Source organism: Perca fluviatilis, chromosome 8, assembly GCF_010015445.1.
Source record: "Perca fluviatilis chromosome 8, GENO_Pfluv_1.0, whole genome shotgun sequence".
Classification (NCBI taxonomy): Eukaryota; Metazoa; Chordata; class Actinopteri; order Perciformes; family Percidae; genus Perca; species Perca fluviatilis.
Genome location: NC_053119.1, coordinates 21,515,053 through 21,527,624, shown reverse-complemented (window position 1 = coordinate 21,527,624; position 12,572 = coordinate 21,515,053). Strand labels below are relative to the sequence as shown.

The 12,572-nt window shown below is 38.8% G+C and overlaps 1 protein-coding gene across 5 annotated transcripts in view; it reads right to left on the bottom strand.

Annotated features, from left to right (window-relative positions):
* The window catches only part of LOC120564154 (contactin-1a-like), a 62,649-nt gene that overhangs the window by 30,364 nt on the left and 19,713 nt on the right, over window positions 1-12,572 (bottom strand). For 4 of the 5 annotated variants that reach the window (XM_039808905.1, XM_039808902.1, XM_039808903.1 and 1 more), the window contains exon 2: window positions 406-540. In XM_039808905.1, the coding sequence (XP_039664839.1) occupies window positions 406-460 (55 nt within the window). In that variant the 5' untranslated portion in view covers window positions 461-540. Of the gene's footprint in view, window positions 1-405; window positions 541-9,013; window positions 9,143-12,572 lie in introns of those variants that run through there. The other variant, XM_039808906.1, reaches the window with a different exon arrangement.

Below are 12,572 nucleotides of genomic sequence, written 5' to 3'. Positions count from 1 at the left end.
CAGAAGATTGTGCTGTCCGGTGACTTTCCCTTGCATACTAGCAATTGCTTGGAGGAGGAATGGGGGCGCGTGCACGACAGAAACTACGCACTATAGCTTTAAAAAAAGAAAATTCTCAAAGACCAAAGTGCGATTACTGCTGAACTAATTACAAAATTTCATGTATCACTGAGGCAAAGTAATTTATTATTTTTACTTTTATTTCAACTATAACTCTGAGCTGAGAAATTGAATTGTGCCATCATTCAATAGCTATATATAAAGTCATGCAATTGTCACATTAAAAAGGCTGAGTATGAGTTTTAGAGATGTGATGCTTTCATCAAAAAGCAGTGACACAGCATCTCAAAACAACATTATGCCAATTAATTTAGCCATTCCCTTTTAGCTGAACGTGCTACTGACCTGCAGGGGAGAGAGAGAGGACCAGGACATGGAGGAGCAGGGTGAGGTGCAGCATGATGTTGAAGTGAGGACCACCTGCAGGGGTTACAGCTAGAAGCTCAGCTGATGGAACATTAGCAGGACTGCCTGGTTTTCCTTTAGGAATTAAAAGAAAACAGAAAAAACGTCAAAAACATCGGAAACTCTTTACAGAAGAACATCTATTTGTTATTCAGTACTGTGACTTTACAAAAATATGATAAAACCTCCACTGCCTTTCAGGGTTAGGTTTACTGTTGCTCACAGCCGGTCTTTGCGATGTTGTTGTAAACATGCGATGAACAACAACATCGCAAAATATAGACCGGCTCTGAGCAAACAAAACAGTGTGGCCTATTAAAACCCAAGTAAAAGGTCAGGAATCTGCATGAAATAGCCAGAATAACATTCCCAGTTGCAAAACCATAGACCAGTAGTTACAATGGGTATGTACGACTGCAATTTGCAATAACCTTCATTAATTATGAATCTGTTTTTCAATTGATCGATCAAATGTCTAGTCTATAAAATGTCCATAAAACTCCCCTTAAAAGTTCCCAGAGCTTAAGGTAACGTCCTCAATGCCTCAAACTATTTATTTATTATCACAAATGTTGCTGATGTAATGGCAGCCTTTCTATGTATGTAACGTTGAAACTGTATAGGAATCAACCTACGTCGTAGTACATTAATTGCTTCAGCAGCCAATCCCTGCCTTCATCTGGAGCACAGGCAGATAGTGGCACAGCATCTTTACCGTGTCTCTGCTTCCTGCCAGCCTTCAAGGCACAAGCTCCTTGATAGGTTGACGTCAATTTGACCCCTGATGATTGACATTTCGACAGCCAGAAATAAAAAAATTGAGCACTGGTTTAGCTAAGCAGACACCTAACTGCTTACTCACTGCCCCCAAGACGCTAACACCACACCAGGAAGCACCAGCTCTCAGCCCCATGCCCAGTAACACTATATAAACAAGCAACAGCTCTCTGAGTCAGGAGCGTTAACAGAAGAATGATCATTACTCCATGATGGTTGAGGAAATTTGATTTGCATTTGATGCATTGCCTTCATATAATTGATATTCTAAATGAGATCAGATTGAAGATGTTTCATGTGTTATACTGTTTTATTAAACATAGCACACCCTCACCCCTCCAAAAAAGAGAGAAAACAATATAGAAAGACAAAAATGTATGTGTCATTATGAGTGAATGTTGACCAAGGACTTTTGAGTGATGCTGAATGTACTCCCAATGGACTGGTATCCAACTAACCAAATTAATAATTTGAATTTACCCAATTAAACAAACAGTCATTCTGGCCATAGAAAGAACCTTAAGGGAAATTAGATTTGAAAATGTTAAGTGTCATCTTGCAGATGTCTTTTGACCTTTTAAGGGCCGAAATACAAAAAAAAATATTTAAAATGAGAAAAATCTAATTTGCACCATGATTTATGTCAGTGTCAGTCAATTGTACTTTGAATGCTTTTGCAGTGCTTGACAACCACTTGGCACTTTCTTTCAGCGAACACTTTCTAAACTCACAACCAGATCTCACACCTATATATATTCATGTACTGGTATCACAGTGCTGAGCATCAGTTCAATATTGTCCATTCATTCCCAGGTCGTGCTGGACTGGTGTGTGTTGATTAGAGTGTAATTGAACATGAGGCAGACACTATTGATTCACCGTACACAGCCTGAGGTGTCAGCTGGCGGAGACTCAGAGGTGTGACAGCAGGATTGAGATCTCAGTGCTCAGGCGACAAATGGACTCTTATTACAGAAAATGGATTATGATAGACGAGAGCCCGTGTAATATGCCAGCGTTGCATGGCACAAACAAAACTGCACTTGAACGGCTAAACATTCTAACACATGCACACTGATACGCATGGACACACACACAAAAAGGAATTGAGACAAATGGACAGACACACTGTACAACTACACCACATACACAATAAGTTGGACCTAATATCCAAGCTGGACAGCTGTAGGAAAGCAATACAGAGGTGATTTCATCTTCACGCTAGCCTGTATCCTAGCAACACCTTTTCAAAAGGAGCAGTTTTGTGTTCTGCAAGGGGGGGGGCCTTTTGTGAGCGGCAATGAAACTATGCAAACACTCATTTTAATCTGGAACAACACTGTGGAACAATGACCTATAGGGTGCTGTGCTCATCTTTTATAGACATGCATCTCTTATGGTCAGACAAAGCTTACGCTTTTAACTCTCTCCATGCACTTTACTCTGCATCGACTGTATATTACTAAGTATCATTTCTATAACTCATGAATCATAAATTATCTTAAAAGATGCATTTAGGAGATTAGGGGAGACTACAGGAAGCCTCATTATAGCATCACAGTACATAGTGAAAAAAACAAACACATCTATCCCATTAAGAACTGTCACTGAATTGATATACTGTTAAAAAAAACAGAAAACATCAGACCAGCACCACACAGAAAGGCAGCATGCTCTTATCATCAGTATTAATGGGCCCCGTTACCTCTCCTGTCCTACCTTAGCAGCCTGAATGCACGTGATGATAGCGCCCCAGTCATCACAGTAAATCACAAGGCCCAGACGTGACAGCCCTCAACAAGGCCATTTCTTCTCCCCCATAAATCACACACTGGACGTTGCCAGAGCTATTACTGCTTATGGTTTGGTTTTGGTGGTTATTCTTGTCGAGGTTTTTTTTTTTTTTTCCTCCTTTCCCAGCTTTGCCTTGCTCGCTGAATTTCAATCTATTTCCCTCTCCTTTTACTCCCCTTAGAATTATCAGCCTCATTGCTCTGAAATCAGAAATCATATTACACCAAGTAGGGGCTGCTGGGGGGCAGATTCTGGGATTTTACTGATGTACTCCAATGGCTATACTGTCATTTGTGCTTTTTATCTTGACCTTATACACCCCTAAGAGTGCCAGAGGGTAAGTGAAAGTGAGTGAAACCCCTCCTTTTCTGTGCTTGGCCTGATGTGTGCTGCATAACCGAGTGGGTAACTTTATAGAAACGTCTTCCCTTATCATCTGGGGCAGATCCTGTGAGGTGGGGGAGGAGAGACGGGGGGATGAGGGAGAGGTCAGAGCGGTAGACTTTAAATACAAGATGTTGCTCCCACAACCCCACCCCTCTACCACCACCACGTCACTCCTTACACACACAAACAACAACAACAACAGCACCACCACAGTCATCATTAACCACAGATTTGCAGTAATCCTGCAAAGGGAAGCCAAGATGGGGTTAACGCTGGATTGGTCTTAATCAGTTGGAGAAGAGAAGATGAGCGCTGCTTAGATACAGTGTCAGCTACTGCAGCATACAAGTCGTGTCTCAATTCCACAAGTGTGCAAACACCTCCAGCAGTAAAGGCTCATCTTCTCTGTTTTATCTCATTGGAAACTGAACATTTTTACGATATTTTATAGACTTAACGATTCATCAGGAAAACAACAGGCAGATTATTCAATAATGAAAATAAATGGTAGTGGCAGCCCTGGTGTTGTTTGTTTATTTGTTCTTTTAGCAGTTTAAGTTAGCAGTGAGGCTGAGCAACATATACGTTTTGATCATTTACTGTCCATTGTTATTATCGATTTGTGGGAATTTTTATGTAGTATTGTAAATGGTGTGAATCGCTTTGTTGTCTGAAATTAACATGAAAAAGTAGTTACAGTAAGTTTAAGTTCTCCCTAAATTATAATTATTAGTGTAGTATTGTTGTTTGGGGTGTTTATTTGTATATAATTGCTTTTATAATTTATGCTTTTATATCGGTTAACGGTAATTTCCCAGTTTGGGATCAAAAGAGTCTATCTATCTATCTATCTATCTATCTATCTATCTATCTATCTATGTTTGAGTAGTATATCTGTGCAGGCATCTGAATTTGGTCGGTACCTTAGCAGTTAGTTTGGATGAGCAGTGTGTGCGTTTTTTAAGGATTAGTATGTATTTAAAGTAGAAGCGGTCCATGAGTTGATGTTTTGCACAATGTCTATGTTTTGTTGTTTTTGCCTGTGGTTTTATTGTCCACAATATTTTTTGTTTGACGTTTTTGTATTGTCCATGCAGCAACTTGGCCTTGTCCAACACAAATTTATCCCAAGGCAGACAAATTAGGAAACCTTGACCTTAGTATTAAAATGCCACCTTAAAAACTAAATTTTCCAGTTTCATTTTCACTGTGTAAACATCATGTTGTGATATACTATATTAGAGGAATATTTTGACAGTTTGGTAAATACGCTTCTTCTTCTTCTGCTTTCTTGCCTAAAGTTAAATGAGATTGACACCACTCTAATGCCCGAAGAGTAAAGGTGAAGCTGGAGCGAGCAGCTGGATACCCTAACTTAGTGTAAAGACTAGACACAAAAAGGAAACAGATAGCCTGGTTTACCTTTGGACAGAGTCAGGCTAGCAGTTTCTCCCTGTTTCCAGTCTTTATGCTAAGCAAAACCAAGGCTGTTGGTTATACATTTATATTTAGACTAATGTTGATCTTCTCATTTAACTCTCAGCAAGAAAGTGAATAAGCGTAACTATTCCTTAAATATTTGAAGAGGGTGTGCTGGTTAATGTGGGATTTATTTATTTATTTCACATCACCCCACCTCTACTGGACAGTGTAATACTGCTTATACTGAGGCACAAGATGGGAAATCCAACCCTCAGAGCCCTACGGGATCGTCCACGACGTCACACGGCACCTACGATTAATATTTAGATTATTTAATGAAACTTTTATCGATCTTCTGGCGTCACTGTTTAGATATTTGGGATACATTTGGGCCTTTTTTTGAAGAAATGTAAATAGTTTGTCATTTATATGAGTTATAATGTTCATTATGTTTATTTTTGCACTGGATGACTCCAAATATATAGGATAACTGTTTTAGACAACACAAATGCTTGCTGTGTGTGTGATATCAATACATTTGAACATTATTATTTTGATTATTGGCAAAAGCGTCTGGACTTTTTTTGAAAAATTTTATATATTTTGTCAACTATATAAGTTATAATGTTTATTTCTTCACAGTTTGACACCCAAGACATATGGGAACTGATTTAGACAGGATATTGGCTTAGCTTTTATTGTTCTGTGTGTGATATCAATAAATATATGTGAGATTCATTTTCCGTTTTATTTATTTATTTGTTTTTAAGGTCATACAACCTTTTTTTACTTTCAATTGACCTCACTACAGCTCAAATATTCTAATAGCCCAGTTTTTCCTGAAAAAAAAGATGTACATTGATTGACTATAGACAACAGGGTTGATGTTTTACAAGCTTTTTTAGAAAATAAAACCAGACGGAAAAGGAATTGTAAAAATGGCCTTAGGTATCTGATGACTGCCCCTCCTAAAATCACACATTTGTGATATAGCAGATCAAATTGACTGTCATCACCAAATGCTACTGGGAAAAACAAGTGAGACAGGGAATGGGCAAGGAATATTGATACAGATAAAATCAAGATGAAACTGACATCATCTGTGAGAGGCAGCAGTCACTTAGTCTGGTTTAAGGGGCATTGCTGTTCAGTCTCTTTTTAGCTTTATTATCCTGAGCCTGCTGAGAACAGTTGCTGTTTTTCTGATCCACATTCATGAAATTATACAAGAACATGCCTCACAGCTGCCCACTACAACCACTTCTGCTGGTTGTCCACTGAAGCAGCTGAAAAGTTTGACCATTTAATTTTCCCATCAAGAATTCAGATATTATAACGTCTCTCAACTTTTAAAAGCAAATATCTGCCAGTGTCACAGTCTCCACTCTACTTTCTCTACACATTTCTTAATAACATATTCTGCTTGGTGGAAAATGCCAAAGTGTTCAAAATGCTTACTTTAGAAATGTAGTTTGACATGATTTTCTCTCAAATGGAAAGCAAGAAATAGAAGAAAGCTCAAATCATATCACATCTGAGATCAGACACCTGATATGACAACATACTGTGTTTGAACTTAAATATCAAACTGAAACACAAGCTGTGATCCCTTAAATGTTTATGCTGAATCAGTGTTATTTTACCACAAAGCAATGGTGATGAAACTTATGAATTATACATGACAAATCATTGATTTTCATTTCAAACTGTGCCACAGACAGCCTGTGTGTCTCTGCAACCTCAGCTCTGAAAGATGCACTCCTTCTATACTGTATCTGTGTGGAAAATAAGACTGGCCTTGGTTACAGACAAACAGGTTTTTATCTCCCAGAGGACCAACAAAATGATTCAATCAAATAAAGGATACAGACATAGGCTATCCAAGCCTATTACACCACAGATAAAGCAGTAACCCCAGGAAACACACAACAACACCTGCCGAAAAAGATGCTTTCTACACGCTTTGTGCTGAACAGGCCCCCTGTTGCTAACAAGAACTGGTTCAGCACTTAATAGAAAAAATAACTGTATTTTTCAGAATTTAACAGCTTGATTTCATCTGCAGTCAGAATTCACTTTTTACCTTTTTCTTTTAGCAATCTAAGACAGTAAATATCAGAATGTTTTCTTTTCAGCAGGACAAGATGAAATCCTGTTCATCTTGTCCTGTAATACGTGTTGGCAATTTCTGGTACAACTGTGATAGTGAGGTGTGAATTCAGAATTCAGTTTTCATTTGTCAGGCTGTTACGTGTTGTGTTGTGTGCAATCTATTGCTTATTTCCCGTGCAAAAACAACTCAATATCTCCTGAATCCAGAAAACAGACAGTATGTTTCAGTATGAAGTACAGTATTATTCATGATGTAATCCAGCTGCAGATGATCACTGTGTCACTCGTTCACTGTGTCAGTCTGTCTCTCTCCCCTCCCTCATTCTCTCATCCAATAGACGCAGTCATGCTAATGTAAGCTATTTATCCCAACCCCTGCAGTCAACACAATGCCCCCCAGGGCCACACAGGCTCAGCAACCTCAGCTGACCTGAATATCAATGACAGCAGTCATTCAATCTATGAAATCTGGAGCTGGCCTGCTGTATGAATTACATTAACCTCAAATCAGGTAGTGTCTGTCAACTAATGCAGAAGGCAATAGCAAACACGTGACTTGAATCATAAAACAATGACTACAACTTGCCTTTTGGTTTAAACACGGGTAAAACTGCTAAAAATAGCTGATAGTCTCCTTTCCCATTGCAGACTGTTACGGCCACAGCAAACAAACACAACTTAAATGTGACTGTCAACATATTGAATAACACCAAACCTAGGATTAGTTAAAGTAAATTAAAGTTTAACTATTATTGATTAAACCAAAACTATGAGAGTCTTGAGGTCTGGCCAAAAAGAACAAAAGAAGGTAAGAAGCCTGAGCCAACCCATCAAGGGCCATCGGACCCAGAATTCCCGCCCTCCCCAAACTAAAGAGTAGTGACTAACTAACAGAAACAAAGCTGCGAAAACTAGACTACCAGACCTCCATCCTCAAAGCAATAAAACACAAAAGAAGACAACGGTGATCAGAGCTGCTTCAGTCTCAGAGACCCGATCCCTGTCTCCCAGCCTTCCTTATATACAGGGGTCACACTGACACTGACTGTCAGGAATCAGGAGCACCTGAGATGAACAGAGAGGAAAAAGAGAGCAGGGCGGGGAGCGTATAACACAGACAAAAGACAGATATTAGTGGGTGAAAGTGAGTTTTTTGGCCAGTGGGACAGGGGTATAAGAGTGACCTCTTATGCCTAGCACTGTTGTTTACATACTACACTGATATTTCTGTCACACCATAAAATTGGTTTGCAGTTTGTTTTTATATTAAGGTAATTAATCGTAACAGAAATGTGTTGACCTTTCAGTGCAAGAGTGTGATACATTCTATGGTAGGATAAAACTCAAGAGAAACCCCCCAGATATGAAATACAATGGAAACTATGTCACATCATGTATGATAAATTGTGCCACATAGGCAAAGGTCAGACGAGACTTGCACTCTATAAAGAAAGAGTGCTCAGCTTAATTACCTCATGCCACATCTGTCCAATGAATATATTGGCTTCTATAGGAGAGCAGTGACATGCTTTCACTGATGGCTGTAGACTCTGCTGTAAATAACTGTAAATTACTAAGTGACAGAGTAATGCTTACAATTGACAGCAAAGCTGTACAGATAAGGAAGAAGAGTTCATATACTGCAATTAGTGTGTCCAGAAGTATAATGGGGAAAAAAATCAATACCTTCAGATTGCACAAAGAAATGTCTCAGAGGGAAAGTGTGAATGCAGTGCATTTATTCTGCATTGAGTAGGTACAGTAAATGGAAAACAATAGAAAGATGAATCTAAGTCAAGCCTTCCCCACAACATTTCCCATTCATCCCTTTATTGGATTAGAGGATGTGAATCCAACAATAGACTACAGATTAATTTGACAATCTCCATGTTGAAATGTTGTGGAAAATAAGAAGATATCCTGCTAAATTGCATGGTCAAGAAGAAGAGTTACCAATTAGTGGAAAACCATCACCACCAAAACTCTACAGTATAAGAGAAACAGTAAAACAATCAGGGCATGAAGAATGTGTGGTGTGACTTTGCACGGTGCTTACCTTGCTGCGGAGAGCTATCACGCCAGTGGCTATGTGACAAGATGAGCTACTTAGCAGCCTGTGTCCCCTCCCCTCCAACATGCCTACCCTGCCAAGTGTCCTAAATACTCCGCTCCATTGTCTGCCTCAGAAACGAGCAATGCTGCTGGATGGAAGCACTCTCTCCAAGGTGCAAAGAGGAGGGAGGGATGATGGGAAAGAAAAAAAGGCTAATTCCCTGAGCAGGACAGGGAGCCATGCAAATGGGACACCACTGAAGAAGCCTCCCTGCAGTGAGAGCGCTCCACAGAAGGGTCTTCTCTCGTCACTGTGGCCAGGCTGGGTTTTAATCTTTTAAGCCCTCCCACCCCACTCACACACACATGCAGAACCACACCAGCACAAAAAACAACAACACATGAACACACACACACACACACAAACACACACACACAGACAGAAGTAACTTTTCCACCAGCACCCCAACTTTAACCCCACCTTCCATCACTCTCATCATTAGCCTGGCAGGGGGCCAGACGTATCATCAGCACTTTTGTCATCATTTACTTTTGCAGAGAAAGCTATTTTTCTCTTGGAAAATTTCTGAGGACCTGAAAAGGCCAAGAAAATTTGTGCTTTGCAAAAATAGTGTGCACTTCTGTACAGGACCAACGAAGTGACAATAAGGCTGTTGCTGTGATTTTGATTACTAACTTGAAAGTTGATATCATTCTCCCAGTCCGAAGTAAATTCTGAAGTTAATTTTCCTCAGTCTTTTGTATTTTCCTTCTCCTATTCTATTTATCTTACTAAAGAAAAGCCAACAATAATTGAGCTCTTCTTTGAAGTTCATTTATTTCCTCTCCTTGAATAGAAGTAGGATTACAGTAAGTCTACATGTACTTTTTTTGTTTGTTTTATTAACAAAGTAGCATATTTGACATTTCAAAGTTCCAGTTGTTAAAGGTACAATTTGTCACTTTTGAGTTAAACTGAAGTCCCCCGACCATTAAAATATAAAATAAGAGAGGTAGAGAAAAGCTAAAATAAGTACTCAAGAGCCATTAAGCAAGACACAGAACCCCATATCTCTCAAGTGGTGCTACTCAGGTTCTAATAGCAAAATGATGATATATTAATCAGCTTGAGTTTTAGCCTGTGTGGTGACGTGAGGTTTGAGTGGGGTCTGCTCTGTCCTGAGGACAGAAGTCAGCCGCCATTATACAAATTCTCACATAGTGCTTTTGGGTTGACTTAACTCAAAAAATGCAGCGCAAGTGGTACAGGGATTTGGTAGAGGGGGCACTAGAACAAATTTAGGCGACTTAGAGCCTTAAATGGCCCACAAAACAAATTTGGCTGAGCTTAATGAAGTTTTAGGTCTGTATTAACACTGCAGCAGCATTTTTAGTAAATGATTCGGTATAGCTCGGGCCCAGCTAGGTTTGACATCATGATAAATAGCGTGATCCGGCAAAAAAAAGGCTTTGTGCTGGGACAACAAAACACAGAGCAATAAATTGATTTAAATTATTGAATTTCATGGTTTAATCATGCAGAGGTCCAGATACCCTATTTCCATTAATCTTACTGGGTAATTTATGTCCAGCTGACGCTCTAAGGGAAGAAAATGCATCTTAATTGATCTTGATTCACTCCTAAGGCCTTACGTTTTGTCACGGAGGGATTGGGAATGACCCAGACAGTACTGAACAATTATAAAATACAGTCAAAAGAAGGTCCTCTAGTATTATAAAAGGCTGTAAGTAACACTAACTTTGCGGTTCATTTAAACACTGTATTGCTACTTCATGGAAGAGCACTGAGGCACCTTCTGTGGGATTATGGTTTAAGAACCTCTCCAACTGCTTAGCCATGGAAAAACTAACATACGCATCCAAGGGCAAAATTCAGAGCTTCTACAAACTATGGGGACAATTTACTAAATACCTTGAGAATCTCCAATCCAGAAGTCTAACAAGTAACTGAATCATGCCACTGTATTGTTTTTTTTTTGTTTTTTTTTGTCCTCCTCTCTCTTAAGCAAGGTTTTATGTGTGTGTACATTTGTATAGGTGTGTGTGTGTGTACATGTACATGAATGTAGATCCTGTTATCCTGATAAGAGCTATGTGCATGGTTGGTTGTGTATGTGTTGTTATGGTGTAAAATTTGAAAAAAACTCCAATAAAATATAATAAAAAAAAATAAAAAAACTTCATTCAATTCAACTTACATAAGTGATTACAGAAAATTAAACGGATCATGGAAGACGTGAGGGCAGCATGTTTTAGTGCTGAAAGCAGATAGTCATTGCATTTGTCCTAAAATGTACCCAATGAAATCTGAAGAATCTACAAATCACTTAACCTTCAAGTTATCAAAGCTAATGGATCATGTCAAGAGAGCTGCAAGTGATGCTTGAATCTAATGGTTTCTTTAGGGCAGACAGGACACTAAAAAGGCAGGAGCATTGTGCAAAGAAGCAAAAAATACAAATTCTTCCTTTTAGCCAGCATTCCGTTAGTATTCATAAACCATGAGCTCCCTGGCTAATCAAAACCAATGGCAATCTGTCAGAAGCATATAGCATGTGGTGCAGGGCACAGAGTGCAGTGGCAGAGCATAAGGATTGTGTCTGGCTGGCTCCATTGCTCCAGCTTTTTTCTTCCAATGTGATTTATACCAAAGACTTCTGACTCAGCACAATCCCACCGCTGACAGGAACAAAAGCGGATCATTTCCTCCCTTCTGTCTTACAGATGTTACAGAGCTGCAGTACATTCAGAGTAGGTAAACAGAGTTTGTACTGTTTCACAATCACATACCAAAGAAAACAAACAAAAACAGCATTAACGTTTACAGGTAGTTCTTGGTGGTTGTTTCAGTTAGATGTATATATATATATATCTAATATATATCTAATACATATAATAATATGTATATGATTTGGGGTACTAGATGGGGAGGGATTGCGTTACTATTGAAAAGTCTGCAAATGAAAGCTTATTGGACGTCAACTGCATTTTGGATTAAGGAGGGACTGATTAGATTTTTTTTCAGACTAATACTAAAGTTTAAGCTTTTTTTAAGTGGAATGTGCTGCATTTTTCTCATATTCTCTTCTGTTTTGTGACCAATTTTAGTTGGGACATTTTAATTTAATTTTCACATCTAGTTCGATGGGGTCACAGGAACAACGGGGATTGAATGCACTCATACAAGGAACATACTCAATTTTATAACTGCACACAATCTCGTCATGAATGCAGATGTGCCAATATCTTTCTTGGCTTATTACAATGTATGCATTTAAAAAAATGCAATACTCACCTTCATATGCCTGTACCCATACAGTATGGCTGCAGAAAAAAATTAAACAACTAAAGATTTTCTTTTAACAACAGCACATTTTGTAAAAGTGCACATAAAGCATAAACCGTAAAATTCCAACATCGCACTTGACGTGCCTGAGGAGTTTTCCATTGCCAAATTGGCTTTGTGTTCAATATGTTAAACTGGCTGTAATTTAAAATCATAAACAGTGAAATTAAAAATCATCCACCATTCACCAAAAATC